Source organism: Aquarana catesbeiana, linkage group LG01, assembly GCF_042186555.1.
Source record: "Aquarana catesbeiana isolate 2022-GZ linkage group LG01, ASM4218655v1, whole genome shotgun sequence".
In the NCBI taxonomy this organism is placed as follows: Eukaryota; Metazoa; Chordata; class Amphibia; order Anura; family Ranidae; genus Aquarana; species Aquarana catesbeiana.
Window position 1 is genome coordinate 478,643,332 of NC_133324.1, and position 20,717 is coordinate 478,664,048.

Consider the following 20,717-nt stretch of genomic DNA (forward strand, 5'->3'; position numbering starts at 1 on the left):
ATATCATGTATGATTTGCTTTCTTGTATAACTCATTGGCTGTGGATCAGGAAGTGAGTCCTTCACGAAACGCGTTGTTTCTAAATACCAGATGCTACACAAGCTATTCTGTAACTGAAGATCATTGTTCTTTTACATGTGATTTTAAATGTTTATTTTAAATATGGTGATAAAAAAATATTTTTTTTATTCCTTAGGTGACAGACAATTACTGAAGTGCAGGAAGAGTTGAGCTACGAGGGTGCTGATCAGCGCCCTTGCAATTCATTGAGAACTACAAGACATCTGCTGCGGTGGATGATGGGACTTGTAGTTTGTTCATTTGCTTACTATTACTCTGCTGATGTAGCTCTCTACAGCGTGAGTCTGTCTGACCAGTCCTGATTGGTGCTGTGCCAGTCACATGACAAAAAAAAATCAAAAGAGCAATTAAAATTAGATTATAAATATCAAATAACTTTTTTACAGCTCCCAATAAACCTTTATTGAGCATCAGATGTGTATTTTTTTGTGCATTAATCTGGTGTAGGCAGAGTCAAAGATGATTGAGACTAGTGTTCATTTTGTTCAGATGGCATCTGCACCCAGTGGCGTAGCGTGGGTTGTCAGCACCCGGGGCAAGGCAAGTAATTTGCGCCCCCTAACCTGCGGACTTTTAGCTATCCCTGAGTCCCTTCAAATACAATAGTACTGACCTACCTGATTCCTATACTGACCACTACACTGAGAACTACACTGTCCACTACACTACATTGTCCACTACACGGACCACTATACTATACTGTCCACTATACTACACTGACCACTATACTATACTGTCCACTATATTACACTGACCACTATACTGTCCACTACACTGTCCACTATACTACACTGACCACTATACTACACTATACTGACCACCATACTACACTGTCCACTATACTACACTACACTGTCCACTATACTGACCACCATACTACACTGTCCACTATACTACACTACACTGACCACTATACTACACTACACTGACCACTATACCACACTGACCACTATACTACACTATCCACTATACTACACTATACTGACCACTATACTACACTACACTGACCACTATACTGTCCACTATACTACACTGACCACTATACTACACTATACTGACCACCATACTACACTGTCCACTATACTACATTATACTGACCACTATACTACACTACACTGACCACTATACTGTCCACTATACTACACTGACCACTATACTACACTATACTGACCACCATACTACACTGTCCACTATACTACACTACACTGACCACCATACTACACTGTCCACTATACTACACTGACCACTATACTGACCACCATACTACACTGTCCACCATACTACACTGACCACTATACTACCCTATACTGACCACCATACTACACTGTCCACTATACTACACTATACTGACCACTATACTACACTACACTGACCACTATACTGTCCACTATACTACACTGACCACTATACTACACTATACTGACCACCATACTACACTGTCCACTATGCTACACTATACTGACCACCATACTACACTGTCCACTATGCTTCACTATACTGACCACCATACTACACTGTCCACTATATTACACTATACTGACCACCATACTACACTATCCACTATACTACACTATACTGACCACCATACTACACTGTCCACTATACTACACTACACTGACCACTATACTACACTGTCCACTATACTACACTATACTGACCACCACACTACACTACACTGACCACTATACTGACCATATACTACACTGTCCACTACACTACACTGACCTCCATACTAAACTACACTATACTAACCACTATACTGACCACTATACTACACTACACTGACCACTATACTACACTGTCCACCATACTACATTATACTGACCACTATACTACACTATACTGACCACCATACTACACTGTCCACTATACTACATTACACTGACCACCATACTACACTATACTGACCACCATACTACACTGTCCACTATACTACATTACACTGACCACCATACTACACTGTCCACTACACTACACTGACCTCCATACTAAACTACACTATACTGACCACTATACTATACTACACTAACCACTATACTGACCAGTATACTACACTATACTGACCACCATACTACACTACACTGACCACTATACTATACTGACCACTATACTAAACTACACTGACCACTATACTGACCACTATACTACACTACACTGACCACCATACTGACCACTATACTACACTACACTGACCACTATACTACACTAACCACCATACTACACTACACTATACTGACCACTATACTACACTACACTGACCACCATACTACACTACACTATACTGTCCATTACACTAACAACCATACTAACCACTATATTACACTATACTGAGCACTATGCAAACCACTATACTAGACTACACTAACCACTATACTGTCCACTATACTACGCTATACTGACCACCATACTACACTGTCCACTATACTACAGTACACTGTCCACTACACTGCCCCCCATACTGACCACTACACTACACTGACCTCCATACTAAACTACACTATAATGACCACTATACTAACCACTACACTACACTGTCCTGCCTACAGTCTCTCTCTCGCCCCCCCCCCCCGGCCAGTAACAAGACTCTCACGAGGGAGTCTCACTAACCTTCTCATCCTGGCCTGCGTCGATCCGGATGAGGAGGAGAACACAGCAGTGGCTCACATGCTTCTCTCCCCTGCGCTCTGCTTGCTGCTGCCATGTTCAGTGTCCAGCGCCCTGTGATTGGGCGTATGGGGGGGTCATGTGCGGAGGCGGGACTTCAGGAGCGATCGAGGACAGGCCAGCCCTACGCCTCACATGACCCCCATACGCCCAATCACAGGGTGCCGGACACTTAACATGGTGGCCGGAGCCCGGGGACACAGGGATTAGAAATTAGGAGGAGGCAGCCAGTGACACATACTGGCGCCCCCCTAAATGTCGCGCCCGGGGCCACGGCACCCCCTGCACCCCCCACGCTACGCCACTGTCTGCACCCAAGGCTCTTTTTTCACTTTACAGGTATTAGCAATTATATTAGATATATTTAGTACTGATTTGAGCTTAATGTACATGGGACGTTTTAAAACCTCTCCTGAACAATTCAACTTGACAGATAGTAACTGACGTTACAAAGAACAGTAAAACCTTGGATTGTGAGTAACTTGGTCTGCGAGTGTTTTACAAAATGAGCAATTTTTTTATAAATTTTAACTTGATAAACAAGCGAGATCTTGCAATATGAGTAGCGTCACATCACTGAGTATAAAAGAGAAGAGAGGCGCCTGTAAGCAGACCCGGATTTACTCCCTTTGCCGCCCCAAGGCCGGGTCCTTCACTGTTGGTGGCTGGCTGGCTCCCGCGTCCTTTGTGACTGGCTGGCTCCCGCATCCTCTGTGGCTGGCTACTGTTGGTGGCTGGCTGGCTCCTGCGTCCTTTGTGGCTGGCTGGCTCCCACGTCCTCTGCGGCTGGTTCCTGTGGGTGGCTGGCTGGCTCCTGTGGGTGGCTGGCTGGCTCCCACGTCCTCTGTGGCTGGCTCCTGTGGGTGGCTGGTCAGCATCCTGCTGTGGCTGGCTGGCTCCCTGGTGTGGGTGGGTCACCGTGGGTGGCTGGCTGGCATCCTGCTGTGGATGGTCACAGTGGCTGGTTGGCTCCTGTGGGTGGCTGGCTGGCACGCTGCTGTGGCTGGCTCCCTGCTGTGGGTGGGTCACCATGGCTGGTTCCTGGTGTGGCTGGCTGGTTTCCTGCTGTTGGTTGGTGGGTGGGTGGCTGGCAAGGTGCACACTGCTGCGGGAAGGCTGGCCTGGCTCCCTGCTGTGGGTCAGTGAGTGGCTGGCTGGCATGGTGCACTCTGCTGCGGCTGACAGAGAGGGGTGGCACTGACAGAGAGGGGTGGCACTGACAGAGAGGGGGCACTGACAGAGAGGGGGGGGCACTGACAGAGAGGGGCGGGTTGACAGAGAGGGGGGCACTGACAGAGGGGGGGCACTGACAGAGAGGGGGGCACTGACAGAGAGGGGGCACTGACAGAGAGGGGGCACTGACAGAGGGGGGGCACTGACAGAGAGGGGGGGCATTGACAGAGAGGGGGGGCATTGACAGAGGGGGGGGCATTGACAGAGAGGGGGGCACTGACAGAGAGGGGGGCACTGACAGAGAGGGGTGGGTTGACAGAGAGGGACAGGCTGATAGAGAGGGGGGTTGACAGAGAGGGGGGCTGATAGAGAGGGGGGTTGACAGAGAGGGGGGGCTGATAGAGAGGGGGGTTGACAGAGAGGGGGGGCTGATAGAGAGGGGGGTTGACAGAGAGTGGGGGCTGATAGAGAGGGGGGCACTGACAGAGAGGGGGGCACTGACAGAGAGGGGGGCACTGACAGAGAGGGGGGCGTTGACAGAGAGGCAGAGAGGGGGGGCACTGACAGGGAGGGGGGGCACTGACAGAGAGGGGCAGGCACTGACAGAGAGGGGCAGGCACTGACAGAGAGGGGCGGGCACTGACAGAGAGGGGCGGGCACTGACAGAGAGGGGCGGGCTCTGACAGAGAGGGGGGCACTGACAGAGAGGGGGGCACTGACAGAGAGGGGTGGGTTGACAGAGAGGGGCGGGCTGACAGAGAGGGGCGGGCTAATAGAGAGGTTGGTTGACAGAGAGGGGGGGCTGATAGAGAGGGGGTGGACAGAGAGGGGGGGCTGATAGAGAGGGGCGGCACTGATAGAGATGGGTGCGCTGATAGAGGGGGGGCATAGAGAGAGGGGCGGGTTGATAGCAAGGGCAGGCGCTAACAGAGGGGGTACACTGACTGTGAGGGGGTAGATGAGAGAGAGAGAGACCTCAGAAGACACACAGCATGCCAGGCAGAGAGGCAGGATTCCTGCAGCAAGTGGTCGCGATCACCCACAGACCAGCCCCGCCTCCACAGTGACCAGCTCCGCCGGGCCAATCAAAGGTGCCCATGTCGGTCGCCCGCACATGACCCTGTTCGGCCAATCATTGGGTGCTCGCATGGACTACAGCTCCCAGAATGCCACAGCGTAGCGGCTTTCTGATAAAACACCCCGCCCGACTTCCTCTTAGAAATTTAAAAAAAAAAAAAAAATAGTCAGTGGGCGGCCGCCGGCCGTTTTGCATATAAGTTGGGATGGCCTGGGGGGAAATTGCCACCCTCCCCCCCGACCCAGCCCGCCCCTGGCGGCTGAGAAGTCGCCGCAGGAGCGGCGCCGCCCCTGCATCACTGCCGCCCCGAGGCCTGGCCTCGGTAGCCTTGTGGGAAATCAGGCCCAGCCTGTAAGTGTAGCAATATGGTTACATTTAGTGAAGGTACAACATTAATGCCGCGTACACACGGTCGGACTTTCCGGCATACTTGGTCCGGCGGACCAGAGTGTGCCGGACAATCCGCCCGTGTGTAGGCACCGGCGGACTTTTCCGGCGGACTTTTTCCCAAAAGCCCGCCGGACCTAGATTTGAAGAAAGTTCTAAATCTTTCCGCCGGACTCAGTTTCGGGCGGAAAGTCCGCTCATGTGTGTGCTGGTCCGACGGAAAGCCCGCTCGTGTGTATGCTGGTCCGACGGACCAGATACAACACGAGGGCAGGGTATTGCATCTCACGCTCGCTGCAATAGGAAAAACACATTTTCCTATTGCGGCGAGCGCGGGGCATACCAGGCCCTTAGGTCTGGTATGGATTATAAAGGGAAGCCCCTACGCCGAAAAAAACGGCGTGGGGTCCCCCCTAAAATCCATACCAGACCCCGATCCGAGCACGCAGCCTGGCCGGTCAGGAAAGGGGGTGGGGACGAGCGAGCGCCCCCCCCTCCTGAACCGTACCAGGCCGCATGCCCTCAACATGGGGGTGGGTGCTTTGGGGGAGGGGGGCGCCCTGCGCCCCCCCCCCCAAAGCACCTTGTCCCCATGTTGATGAGGACAAGGGCCTCTTCCCGACAACCCTGGCCGTTGGTTGTCGGGGTCTGCGGGCGGGGGCTTATCGGAATCTGGGAGCCCCCTTTAATAAGGGGGCCCCCAGATCCCGGCCCCCCACCCTATGTAAATGAGTATGGGGTACATGGTACCCCTACCCATTTACCTAGGAAAAAAGTGTAAGTAATAAAACACACTACACAGGTTTTTAAAATATTTTATTAAACAGCTCCGGGGGGGGGGAATCTTCCTCCGGCTTCGGGGGTCTTCTTCCGGCTTCGGGGGTCCCTCCGCTTCATCTTCTCCCGGCGTCCGGTTGGTTCTTCTCCCGGTGTTCCAGTTCTTCGGCCGGCTCCTCTGCTGTCTTCAGGTAGCTCTCTTGCCAGCAGAGGTCCGGACTTCTGGACTTCTGGACTTCTGGGCTTCTGGGCTTCTTCTCTTCTCTTCTCCAGATGTTGACACGACGCTCTCTCCGGCTGGACTGCTCTCCGAGGGCTGCGTTGTGACTTATATAGGCGGAGACCCCGCCCCCTTTTGATGTCACAGTCCCTGGGCATGCTGGGACTGTGACGTTTTAGGGGGCGTGGTCAACATCACCCAGTGACCACGCCCCCTAAAACGTCACAGTCCCAGCATGCCCAGGGACTGTGACATCAAAAGGGGGCGGGGTCTCCACCTATATAAGTCACAACGCAGCCCTCGGAGAGCAGTCCAGCAGGAGAGAGCGTCGTGTCAACATCTGGGGAAGAGAAGCCCAGAAGCCCAGAAGTCCGGACCTCTGCTGGCAAGAGAGCTACTTGAAGACAGCAGAGGAGCCGGCCGAAGAACAGGAACACCGGGAGAAGAGAGCGGAGAAGAACCAACCGGACGCCGGGAGAAGATGAAGCGGAGGGACCCCCGAAGCCGGAAGAAGACCCCCGAAGCCGGAGGAAGATCCCCCCCCCGGAGCTGTTTAATAAAATATTTTAAAAACCTGTGTAGTGTGTTTTATTACTTACACTTTTTTCCTAGGTAAATGGGTAGGGGTACCATGTACCCCATACTCATTTACATAGGGTGGGGGGCCGGGATCTGGGGGCCCCCTTATTAAAGGGGGCTCCCAGATTCCGATAAGCCCCCCGCCCGCAGACCCCGACAACCAACGGCCAGGGTTGTCGGGAAGAGGCCCTTGTCCTCATCAACATGGGGACAAGGTGCTTTGGGGGGGGGGCGCAGGGCGCTCCCCTCCCCCAAAGCACCCACCCCCATGTTGAGGGCATGCGGCCTGGTACGGTTCAGGAGGGGGGGGGCGCTCGCTCGTCCCCACCCCCTTTCCTGACCGGCCAGGCTGCGTGCTCGGATCGGGGTCTGGTATGGATTTTAGGGGGACCCCACGCCGTTTTTTCGGCGTAGCGGGGTTCCCCTTTATAATCCATACCAGACCTAAGGGCCTGGTATGCCCCGCGACGGGGCTAGTAAGGTGTCAATCTCGCCGATAAAAGCGGCAAGATTGACATCCTTTTCTAGTCCCGTCGCACCTGAGTCACGTTCAAAATGAACGGACTTGTCCGTGTGTGGGCAAGTCCGTTCATTCTGAAAGTCCGCCGGAACTCCGGCGAAAGTCCGTCGGAAAGACGGGCGGACTTAGCCCGCCGGAAAGTCCCGGCGTGTGTGGGCAAGTCCGTCCGTTTTAAAGTCCGGCGCACCTGACGGACAAAGTCCGTCGGAAAGTGTGCCGGACCAAGTAGGATAGAAAGTCCGCTCGTGTGTACGCGGCATTAGGCTCGATTCACACTGCTGCAACTTTGGACCTGACTTGTGAGACCCCAAATGGTATGACATGTGAAATCCCATTTTAGTCAATGAGAGCTGTCTTATTTAGCACTACTGAAGTCGCTCCAACTTTAGAAAAGGTTTCTGTACTACTACAAGGCGACTTCTATCCGACTTGTGCCCATAGACTTTAATGGAAGTTGCCTCCAAGTCTGATCCTCATCTTAATTGATGTGATTTGGATCCGATATTACAGAGAGATTACCCAGGCTTTCCCTGAAGTTGCCTCGAAGTTACATTGCTATAATCTTTTTATATGGACTATAGACTAAAGGACTTATGAATAAATGGTTGTGGAACGAATACATTCGTTTTCATTATTTCTTATGGGGAAATTCGCTTTGATATATGAGTACTTTGGATTACAAGCATGTTTCCGGAACAAATTATGCACGCAATCCAAGGTTTTACTGTATATTAAAACTAAGATTTTTTTTTTTTGTGAGTTTCTTAATGAATGTAATAAATCAGCATATTATATCTTGCCCCCTAAGGAGGCAATAGGAGGGCGTGGAGGAAGACTAATGCCGTGTACTCACGGTTGGACTTTTCGACCAAACTTGTCCGACGGAACGAATCCGTCAGACAATTCGAACGTGTGTGGGCTTCATCGGACCTGCAGCGGACATTTTCTGTCGAAAATGTGACGGACTTTAGATTTAGAACATGTTTCAAATCTTTCAGATGGACTCGAGTCCAGTTGAAAAATCTGTTCGTCTGTATGCTAGTCCGACGGATGAAAAACAATGCTAGGGCAGCTATTGGCTACTGGCTATGAACTTCCTTATTTTAGTTTGGTCGTACGTCATCATGGTCTAATCCGTCGGACTTTGGTGTGATTGTGTGTAGATAAGTCCGATTCGGAAGTCCGTTGAAAAGTCCGACGTGATTCAGTCCGTCGAAAGTCCGGTCTTGTGTACACAGCATAAGGGAGGAAGCGGAGTATCATTTACCACTGTGTATACACCCACATGTGTGACTCTGTAGTCTGCCCAGATTGTGCTGGTCTGCACAATCCCAACCTGCAGTGGGGCCACAGAGAACATGGGAGGAACAGCTGAAGGCAGGATGAACCAGATATAATTCACTCCACACAAACCAAATGCTGTAGTGGCTTTGTGAATATGAATACCCTGTTATATAGCATGTATTGAGAGTTTTTCATAGTGTGGGTGTAATGACACTTTAAAGAGTAACTCCACTTTTGCATACCTCTCAACTATCCAGAATTTGCTGGGACTGTCCCGGGATTTGATGTAAGTCCCGGCGAATCAAGACTGAGTCCCGGAGTGGAGCCAAGTGGCGGAACAAGTTCCAGCAACATTTATTTATTTATTTATTTCAGGTACTTATATAGCACCGTCAATGTACGCAGCGCTTTACATATACATTGTACATTCACATCAGTCCCTACCCTCAAGGAGCTTACACTCTAAGGTCCCTAACTCACATTCATACATACTAGAGACAATTTAGACAGGATCCAATTAACCTACCAGCATGTCTTTGGAGTGTGGGAGGAAACCAGAGTACCCGGAGGAAACCCACACAGGCACAGAGAGAACATGCAAACCCCAGGCAGGTAGTGTCGTGGTTGGGATTTGAACCAGCAACCCTTCTTACTGCTAGGTGAAAGTGCTATCCACTACACCACTGTGCCGCCCCACACAGAGAGGGGGTATCTGTGCTGTGAGGGGGAATATGTGGGGGATGATTGTGCCGAGAGGGGGTATTTGTGCTGGAAAGGGGGAGATGTGTGCTGAGAGGAGGATTTGGGGGGGTAAGAGAATTTGTATAAGAAGGAGGAATTTGGAGGATTTATGCTAGAAAGACTGATATGGGGGGGCATTTTGTGCTGAGAGGGGGGATTTGTGCTATAAGGGGGTATAAGAGGGTGACAATTTGTGCTGAGATGGGGAGATTAGGGGAAAGTTTGTGCAGAGATGGGGGATTTGTGCTGGAAGGGGGTAAATGGGGCTGAGGATTTTTGCTGAGAGGGGGAATATGGGAGGGGGAGGGGGTTTTGTGCTGTGAGGGGGGATTTGTGAGGATGAGGAAGGATGAGTGAGCAGATTAGTGCTGGATTTTGCGGGCGGGGGTGCATATTTTTGCTGAAAGGGTAAACTGGGGGAGAGTAGTGCTTGCTCTAGCACAAGTCCCTCCCAAAGTACCCATCACCCAGTATATATTTGTCTCCAACTCTACCCCACATTCTAGCACAAGTCCTCTACCTCCCAAAGGGACCCCCCAGCACATACCCGAAGCCTGGGTTTTGTTTAACTGTGCCCCTTAAGACCCTCACACTGAAAAGTTTGGCCACAAATATTTGTGTTACGGCGCGCTGAGCGTGCCGCCGGGTTCTCCCTCCCTTAAGTGTGCCTCATTCACAAGTTTGAAAGTTGGGAGGTTTGCTTTTGTTGAGGAAAAACATTCCCCTTTGGGTGATCAATGTACATTGCTGGGATTTTAACAAACTTTGTTGAAGATTCCTACGGGTTGAAACTAAATAAACTTTGAGATACAGCTACAGGATATGTGTACGCCTTCTGTGTGTATAAAGGCAAAGACTTCCAGCTCCAGCCCCGAGTGCCCAACATATATCGGAACCAGTGCAAAAATTGTCTGGGACCTGGCATACCCCTTGCTCAAAAAAGACCATCATATACAGTATCTCACAAAAGTGAGTACACCCCTCACATTTTTGTAAATATTTTATTATATCTTTTCATGTGACAACACTGAAGAAATGACACTTTGCTACAATGTAAAGTAGTGAGTGTACAGCTTGTATAACAGTGTAAATTTGCTGTCCCCCCAAAATAACTCAACACACACCCATTAATGTCTAAACCGCTGGCAACAAAAGTGAGTACACCCCTAAGTGAAAATGTCCAAATTGGGCCCAATTAGCCATTTTCTCTCCCCAGTGTCATGTGACCGTTAGTGTTACAGGGTCTCTCAGATGTGAATGGGGAGCAGGTGTGTTAAATTTGGTGTTATCATTCTCACTCTCTCATACTGGTCACTGAAAGTTCAACATGGCACCTCATGGCAAAGAACTCTCTAAAGATCTGAAAAAAAGATTGCAAAGAACTCCATGCCCAAGGGGGTTTAGGCAGTGCTGGAAAATAATGGTGGCCACATAACATATTGACACTTTGGGTCCAATTTGGACATTTTCACTTAGAGGTGTACTCACTTTTGTTGTCAGCGGTTTAGACATTAATGGCTGTGTGTTGAGTTATTTTGAGGGGACAGCAAATTTACACTGTTATACAAGCTGTACACTCACTACTTTACATTGTAGCAAAGTGTCATTTCTTCAGTGTTGTCACATGAAAAGATAGAAGAAAATATTTACAAAAATGTGAGGGGTGTACTCACTTTTCTTAGATACTGTGTAAATTTATACAGGGCTTTTTTTCTTGAAGAATAGGCGCACAAACTCGTCACCTCTGACCACTGTCCCTTGATTCCACCCCCTACCCACCTACCAGTACTGCCCCTTTTAGAGAATGCAGAACCAAGTATAATTTTTTGGTGCTAAATCATTTGTATGGAACATGTTAATGATAAAAAGAAAAGCAGTAAAATAGATCCCCTGCAGCCAGGAACAATAGAATCCCAGCAATAGATCCCCACACAACAATAGACTTCCCCAGCAACAATCTACTCCACCCCAACAACAATAGATTCCCTACAGCAACAGCGAACCACACAGAGCAAAATATCACACCCAGTAACAAAATATCCACCCAAGCAACATTAGACCCCCAGCAGCAACAACAGATCTCCCAGCAGCCAGCATCAATAGACCCTCCAACAGCCAGTAAAAATAGACCTCTCCTTCAACAGTAGACCCCTCCAGCAACAATAGATTCCCCATCAGCAACAATAGACCCTCACACAAAATCAGATCCCCACCAGTGACAATAGATCCCCCAGCAGCCAACATCAATAGACCCTCCAGCACACCCCATGCTATTACATATATTTAGTGCTGGAGGGGCCGGAACTGCATTCCCCCCGCGTTCCTGCTGAAAAAAAGCCCTGTAGTATATATATATATATTCCAATACCCACTGTATCTATATTTATATATTCCAAGGGGAACAATAATCTGCCAATCTTGTAATATGACCAAAAGACATGCATGATATGCCCGGTATCAATGGATACCAGAAAACCCCCAACTGCAAGTCTAAACAAAGCCAGAGGGGAAACCATCCAATAAGGAAACTAGTTCTAGTGACAACCAGAGATTTCCTCTTGCTTCCTGTTTGGCTATGAGACAGGAAGTGAAGGGAATTTTCCCCAATGGGACAAAGATGGCAAATACAAACCTGACAGGAGTTATAAGCCTCTCTTTCCTTATCCAAAATGAAAAAAAAAAAAAAGTTTTTCCTTTAGTTCTACTTTGACAAACCAAACAGGAGCAAATAAAAGAAATATATTGTCAGAGTTGACATAGACTTCAACAGCTGCCTGACCAAAACCTGAGAGCATTCTGTAGATTACATCTTGCCAACCCCATTGACTAAAAAGGTTGGAGTAGGCGGAGGGGCTGTACTGACAGGACGGACGAGCTCTTTCTAAATATATACTACTACGAAATACAAGAACACCGTGCTGTGCACATGTGCAGAGATGTAGAGGACAACTCTAGCTCATAGCCCTGCACAAGGCTCATTCAAGCAGCGCGCCTGCTCAGTGCTATCAGAAGCCAGTGTGCACTGTGACTGAGAGAGAAGAAGAAGAAGAAAAAGAAAGCAGCACCCAGAGCAGGCCCCGCCCACTGCCTCCGCCCTCTGCTCGCACTACCGGTGAACATGGCTGCTGCCGTGCCCTCCTCTGCCGCCTCTGCTGCTGCCGCTGCCCAGGACGAGCTGAGTAAGATAACCAAGAAGCTTGTATGTTTCGGGGGGCATGCTGGGGGCGGGCAGCCATTGAAGGCTGTGTGTCGGGTCACTGAATATGTAGTATGTGCTGTGTCAGAGGCAGGAGAGGGAGAGCCCACCTCATCCCCCCGCTATATGTTCTTACAGGAGGAGGCAGCAAGAGCCCTACTGGCACGGCCAGTGCTGGGCATGACTGAGGCTGCTGGAAAGCCAGAGCCCTGGGTGGTTCCATGGCATCCTCAGGCCTCTCTGCACCACTTTGCACAGTCATAGGCTTGTGAAGTGAAACCAAAATTCCCAGCTAGGCTCAGTGCACAATACACTCTTGTCACTGGGCCTTGTGTGTTAGATCTCTATATAGGTGTGTGTATGTATGTGTGTGTGTGTGTATATGTGTATATATATATATATATATATATATATATATATATATATAATCTCCACACATCTATATAGAGATTGATCTATCTGTATCTCTGCTGCTCTGTGATTTTCTGAACTCAGATTACATGGAGAATAACTCCACAGGAGCCTATCAAGACAGTGTAGCAAGTTCCTAAGTTTGTGTTTGAAAACAAATCAGCAACATTTCGAATTCATGAGGATAGCTCTTTCCTATGTATTTACACATTTTAAAGCAGTATTAAACTCAAGAGTTAGGCCCCTTTCACACTGGGGCGGTTTGCAGGCGTTATTGCGCTAAAAATAGCGCCTGCAAACCGCCCCTAAACAGCCTCCGCTGTTTGTTCAGTGTGAAAGCCCGAGGGCTTTCACACTGAAGGGGTGCGCTGGCAGGAGAAGAAAAAATCTCCTGTCAGCCGCATCTTTGGAGCGGTGTATTCACCGCTCCTTCACCGCTCCTGCCCATTGAAATCAATGGGACGACGCGGCTATACCGCGGTAATAAGGCGGCTATAGCCGCGCTATACGAGGGGTTTTAACCCCCCAGCGGGGGGTTAAAACTGCACCGCTAGCGGCCGAATACCGCGGCAAAACATCGCTAAAAATAGCGCTGTTTTTCCGCCGACGCCCCCTACCGCCCCAGTGTGAAAGGGGCCTAAGGATGAGCTCCGGCGTGTTCGCACACACCACGTGCAGAGCCCGCCAGGAAATCGGGACGGCGCTAATCACAAGCAGTGAGACATTATCCCGATGTGCGGCTGCAGAGATCGGGAAATGTCTCACCGCTTGTGATTAGCGCCGCGCAGTGCCGACTTTTTGGCGGGCTCGGCACGTGGAGTGTGCAAACACGCCAGAGCTCATCCTTACTCAAGAGCAAACATTTACTCGATTGCAGCTTACCAATTCTTAACCTCTTCAGCCCCGGAAGGTTTTACCCCCTTCCTGACCAGAGCACTTTTTACAATTCGGCACTGCGTCGTTTTAACTGCTAATTGCGCGGTCATGCAATGCTGTACCCAAACGAAATTTGCGTCCTTTTCTTCCCACAAATAGAGCTTTCTTTTGATGGTATTTGATCACCTCTGCCGTTTTTATTTTTTGCGCTATACACGGAAAAAGACCGAAAATTTTGAAAAAAAAATGATATTTTCTACTTTTTGTTATAAAAAAAATCCAATAAACTCAATTTTAGTCATACATTTAGGCCAAAATGTATTCGGCCACATGTCTTTGGTAAAAAAAATGTCAATAAGTGTATATTTATTGGTTTGAGCAAAAGTTATAGCGCCTACAAACTAGGGTACATTTTCTGGAATTTACACAGCCTTTAATTTTATGACTGCCTATGTCGTTTCTTGAGGTGCTAAAATGGCAGGGCAGTACAAAACCCCCACAAGTGACCCCATTTTGGAAAGTAGACACCCCAAGAAAATTGCTGAGAGGCATGTTGAGCCCATTGAATATTCATTTTTTTTGTCCCAAGTGATTGAATAATGACAAAAAAAAAAAAAAATTACAAAAAGTTGTCACTAAATGATATATTGCTCACACAGGCCATGGGCATATGTGGAATTGCACCCCAAAATACATTTAGCTGCTTCTCCTGAGTACGGGGATACCACATGTGTGGGACTTTTTGGGAGCCTAGCCGCGTACGGGGCCCCGAAAACCAATCACTGCCTTCAGGATTTCTAAGGGCGTACATTTTTGATTTTACTCCTCACTACCTATCACAGTTTTGAAGGCCATAAAATGCCCAGATGGCATAAAACCCCCCCAAATGACCCCATTTTGGAAAGTAGACACCCCAAGCTATTTGCTTTGAGGCATGTTGAGTCCATGGAATGTTTTATATTTTGACACAAGTTGCGGGAAAGTGACACTTTTTTTTTTTTTTTTTTTTTTGCACAAAGTTGTCACTAAGGCTAGGTTCACACTGCTGCGAATTCTATTGCGAATTTGAGCCGTTGCGATCGCTCGAATTCGCAAGTCATTTAAATTTCATAGATTAACATTAGTGCCGTTCACATCGATGCGTTGCGAATATAACCTGCGTGAAAAAAAGGTCCTGTGCGAGTTTGATCCGTGTGCGATGCGAATTCAGCTCTATAGACTGCAAAATTTGCAGTAGAATCGCAAGAACACATATAGAATTCGCAATGCAAATTCGCAACGCAATCGGAACAAAACCGCGCTAAATTCGCATTGCAGCAGTGTGAACCTAGCCTAAATGATATATTGCTCACACAGGCCATGGGCATATGTGGAATTGCACCCCAAAATACATTTAGCTACTTCTCCTGAGTATGGGGATACCACATGTGTGGGACTTTTTGGGAGCCTAGCCGCGTACGGGGCCCCGAAAACCAATCACCGCCTTCAGGATTTCTAAGGGTGTAAATTTTTGATTTCACTCTTCACTGCCTATCACAGTTTCGGAGGCCATGGAATGCCCAAACCCCCCCCCAAATGACCCCATTTTGGAAAGTAGACACCCCAAGCTATTTGCTGAGAGGCATGGTGAGTATTTTGCAGCTCTCATTTGTTTTTGAAAATAAAGAAAGACGAGAAAAAAATTTTTTTTTATCTTTTTTCAATTTTCAAAACTTTGTGACAAAAAGTGAGGTCTGCAAAATACTCACTATACCTCTCATCAAATAGCTTTGGGTGTCTACTTTCCAAAATGGGGTCATTTGGGGGGTTTTTTTGCCACCTGGGCATTCCATGGCCTCCGAAACTGTGATAGGCAGTGAAGAGTGAAATCAAAAATTTACGCCCTTAGAAAGCCTGAAGGCGGTGCTTGGTTTTCGGGGTCCCGTACGCGGCTAGGCTCCCAAAAAGTCTCACACATGTGGTATCCCCGTACTCAGGAGAAGCAACAGAATGTATTTTGGGGTGTAATTTCACATATCCCCATGGCATGTTTGAGCAATATATCATTTAGTGACAACTTTGCGCAAAAAAAAATAAAAAAAATAAAAAATTGTCTCTTTCCCGCAACTTGTGTCACAATATAAAATATTCCATGGACTCGACATGCCTCTCAGCAAATAGCTTGGGGTGTCTACTTTCCAAAATAGGGTCATTTGGGGGGGGGGTTTGAACTGTCCTGGCATTTTATGTACAACATTTAGAAGCTTATGTCACACATTACCCACTCTTCTAACCACTTGAAGACAAAGCCCCTTCTGACACTTTTTGATTACATAAAAAAATAATTTTTTTTTGCAAGAAAATTACTTTGAACCCCCAAACATTATATATTTTTTTAAAGCACATGCCCTACAGATTAAAATGGTGGGTGTTTCATTTTTTTTTTTTCACACGGTATTTGCACAGCGATTTTTCAAACGCATTTTTTGGGGAAAAAACACACTTTTTTAAATTTTAATGCACTAAAACACACTATATTGCCCAAATGTTTGATGAAATAAAAAAGATGATCTTAGGCCGAGTACATGGATACCAAACATGACATGCTTTAAAATTGCGCACAAACGTGCAGTGGCGACAAACTAAATACATTTTTAAAAGCCTTTACAGGTTACCACTTTAGATTTACAGAGGAGGTCTACTGCTAAAATTACTGCCCCTAAGTCATAAAATGCTCGTTACTTTCCGGTTTCTTAGGCCATAGAGATGTTTGGAGCCACTCTGGTCTCTGATCAGCTCTATGGTCAGCTGGCTGAATCACCGGCTGCATTCTCAGGTTCCCTGTTGAGACAGGAGAGCCAGAGAAAAACACGGAAGACGTTGGGGGGGGGGGGGGCATTCCCTCCCACTGCTTGTAAAAGCAGTCTAGAGGCTAATTAGCCGCTAGGATTGCTTTTACATGAAAGCCGACCGCTGGCTGAAAAGAATGATACCAAGATGATACCTAAACTTGCAGGCATCATTCTGGTATAACCACTCAAAGTCGTGAATGGCGTACCTGAAGACAAAAAAATGGTTAACAATAAAGCACAGTAAACGGTAAAGTATAAAAAATTGCATACCTGAAAAGCAAACATGATAAAACATAATAACAATAAAACATTGCAGAATAGAATACAGTAAAAAAGAGCAGAACAATAGAGAGAGAATAGAGCGAGAGAGAACAATAAAACGACAACTATTTTTTTTTATTTTATATATTTGTATGTGGTTTTTTTTTTTTTTTTTTTTTTTACACTTTTTTTTGTAACTAACTTTTATAACTGTAACCGGTTCCAGGTTCGGGTCTCTCAAAATGCGATGGCATCTTGGGAGACCCTGTGTTTAGTGTGCCTAGTCTGTGCAGTGCTGTACCCTACGCTAATACTCAACTAGTGCATGGTAGCGTTCAAAACATTCACCAATGCAAAGACCAGGATTGTCAGGACAGGAGGGACAATAATAGCGGGTGTCACGCCTATATCCGCGCTTGCTGCAGACACGACATCTTTTTTGGGGGGGTTCGTTGGGTAGGGGTACTCGGGAGGACATAAAAATGCCTCTCATGCAGCCGACTGCATTTGGTTGGGGATGTGAATGGGGGAAGTACGGGCGCTGCAGAAGCGGTGGGTTCCCAATTAGGATTGGCGAATGCAGCAGGAAGGGCACTATGGGCACGACGGGCCTGTGTTTGTCTTCTTGGTGGCAGCGGGACACTACTTGTGCTTGCCACCTCACCAGCTTGAGCTGCACTTATGGGACTCACCACGTCAACAAGTGTTACTGCAGTGCTGGTTTGACTACGACCGGGGTGTACTAGGCCGCTGGTGCTTGCCAGTTCACCAAAACGCTACAAAAAAAACTGTTAGCGATTGCAGGGATCAGGCCTGACTCTGCGAACGCTGCAGTTATGCGTTTTAGTGTTTTCTAAGTGACAGTGATCGATCGATACTGCACTTGGGTGGGCTGGGCTGGGCCGGGCGGAGGGGCAAAACGCAGATGCTAGCAGGTATCTGGGCTGATCCCGCTAACACTGCGTTTTTGGGAACCCTAAACTGCTGGGGACGCTAGTATAGATCTGATCAGATATTGATCCGTTCAGATACTATACCACTAAGGGAGGTGTACGGTGCGTGCGTGGGTGTTAGCGGTACTGGCGCTAACCTGATGCTGCCTGGGGCTGGTGCTTGCCAGTTCACCAAAACGCTACCAAAAAAACTGTTAGCGATCGCAGGGATCAGGCCTGACTCTGCGAACGCTGCAGTTATGCGTTTAGTGTTTTGTAAGTGACAGTGATCGATTGATACTGCACTTGGGTGGGCTGGGCCGGGCGGAGGGGCAAAACGCAGGTGCTAACAGGTATCTGGGCTGATCCCGCTAACACTGCGTTTTTGGGAACCGTAAACTGCTGGGGACGCTAGTATAGATCTGATCGGATCAGATATTGATCCGTTCAGATACTATACCACTAAGAGAGGCGTATGCTGCGTGCGTGGGTGTTAGCGGTACTGGCGCTAACCTGACGCTGCCTGGGGCTGGTGCTTGCCAGTTCACCAAAACGCTACCAAGAAAACTGTTAGCGATCGCAGGGATCAGGCCTGGCTCTGCGAACGCTGCAGTTATGCGTTTAGTGTTTTGTAAGTGACAGTGATCGATCGATACTGCACTTGGGTGGGCTGGGCTGGGCCGGGCGGAGGGGAAAAACGCAGGTGCTAGCGGGTATCTGGGCTGATCCCGCTAACACTGCGTTTTTGGGAACCCTAAACTGCTGGAGACGCTAGTATAGATCTGATCGGATCAGATATTGATCCGTTTAGATACTATACCACTAAGGGAGGCGTATGCTGCGTGCGTGGGTGTTAGCGGTACTGGCGCTAATCTGACGCTGCCTGGGGCGACGCATATCACCACCGGGCGATCAGGGGGCTAAACCTTTATTCGGTAATAAACGGCGGGTGCCCTGACACTATAAAAAATAAACGAACTAACCAGCGTCACCCGTAACACTTATACGGTGATCAGTGGTGAAAGGGTTAACTAGGGGGCAATCAAGGGGTTAAAACATTTATTAGATAGTATATGGGGGTCCCTGACGCTATAAAACGCTGACAGCGAACCTATATATTTACCTCCCTAACTAGCGTCACCAGCGACACTAATACAGCGATCAGAAAAATGATCGCTTAGTGACACTGGTGACAGGGGGTAATCAAGGGGTTAAAACTTTATTAGGGGGGTACCCTAGACCTAAAGGGGGTTAACACTCACTGCCCTAACACTGTAACTGTCACAAACTGACACCCTGCAGTAATCAGAAAAAAAAAAAAAAAATACTGCTTGGTGTCAGTTTGTGACGGGGGGGGGGGGGGGGGGGGATCGGGGTTGTAAAGTATGCCTGGCATGTTCTACTGTGTGTGTGTGTGTGTGTGTGTGTGTGTGTGTGTGTTGTGCGTGTTGTGCACTTACATGTCTTCTCTCCTCGGCGCTGGAACAGAAACTGCCAAAGCCGAGGAGAGATGACATCACATCCTCTGCCTGTGTGAAACTACACACAGGCAGAGGAGGATTCCCATTGGCTGGGAGCGATCGCGAGGGGGGGGCCACGATCGGATGGTCTCCCCCTCGCCTCCCAACGCTCCCAGTGAGATGCCGACCGCCGCTGGCACCGGGGGGGGTCCGATTGGACCCCCCGCCCGCGGGAGGCAGATCACGTACGGGTACGTGATTCTGCCTGCCCGTGCCATTCTGCCGACGTATATCGGCGTTAGGCGGTCGGCAAGTGGTTAAGATGTGATGTAGAGCTGCACGATTCTGGCTAAAATGAGAATCACAACTTTTTTTTTTTTTGCTTAGAAGATAGATCACGATTCTCGCAGCGTAACATCATCTTCCACATTAAAACTAAAAAAGTTGGGCAAACTTACTGTTTCATATTATTTTTATTTTTTTTATTCATTGAAGTGTTTTTTTTTTCCCAAAAAATTGCGTTTGAAAAACCGCTGGGCAAGTACAGTGTGACATAAAATATTAGTGTAAAAGTGTAGTGCTATAAACCCAAGTCAAAGATTGAGAGAAAAAAACAGTGTCTTAAACCTGAATTAAGTGTATAATATATGAGATACAATATAATCATATCATAATGTGAAAATTAATGTAAAGTGCATATATAATGTGCAGAGCTAATGAAACAACAATAGAAAAGAACAACTGAAATTATGTGAACAATGGTCAAAACACAATCGGTAAGAACCAATGAATAATAAAGTCCAAACACTCCTAAATAAAATTAACACCACAGGAATCTGTAAGATGTCAGAATCCACCAACGTTGTTGAGAAGGTAAGAAATAGTGAAAAAGCCACCACCAAGGGTCTTAGGGGGCTTACCAGAAGCAAATGGCTTGGGAAGACTTATGCCATCCAAGTCACAAAGGCTATGAGACCAACTGGTCACAAGGGTACATCTCCTTAAACAGCCATATTAAATCGTAGGTTGAAGTAGTAAGATATAAAAATGAAGCCACAGTAATCTGTATAGAAGTTAGAGACCACCAACGTTTGCAGGGAAGATATCAATGGTGAAGAGGCCGCCACCAAGGGTGTTAGAGCAGGGCTTGACAAATTTGCTTAGAATCTAGGAGCCAGCTGAAAAAGTTAGGAGCCAGTTTTTGAAATCCTCTGCCCAGCGCCCAGAACTGCATGTCTGGGGCATC

At 47.9% G+C, this 20,717-nt stretch overlaps 1 protein-coding gene across 2 annotated transcripts in view; it reads left to right on the forward strand.

Annotated features, from left to right (window-relative positions):
- The window catches only part of ECPAS (Ecm29 proteasome adaptor and scaffold), a 185,067-nt gene that overhangs the window by 2,066 nt on the left and 162,284 nt on the right, over window positions 1–20,717 (forward strand). The window contains exon 1 of one of the 2 annotated variants that reach the window (XM_073591490.1): window positions 12,510–12,683. The exons of the other annotated variant lie outside the window; for it this stretch is intronic. Coding sequence (XP_073447591.1) covers window positions 12,623–12,683 — 61 coding nt within the window. The 5' untranslated portion in view covers window positions 12,510–12,622. Of the gene's footprint in view, window positions 1–12,509; window positions 12,684–20,717 lie in introns of those variants that run through there. 2 annotated transcript variants of the gene reach the window in all.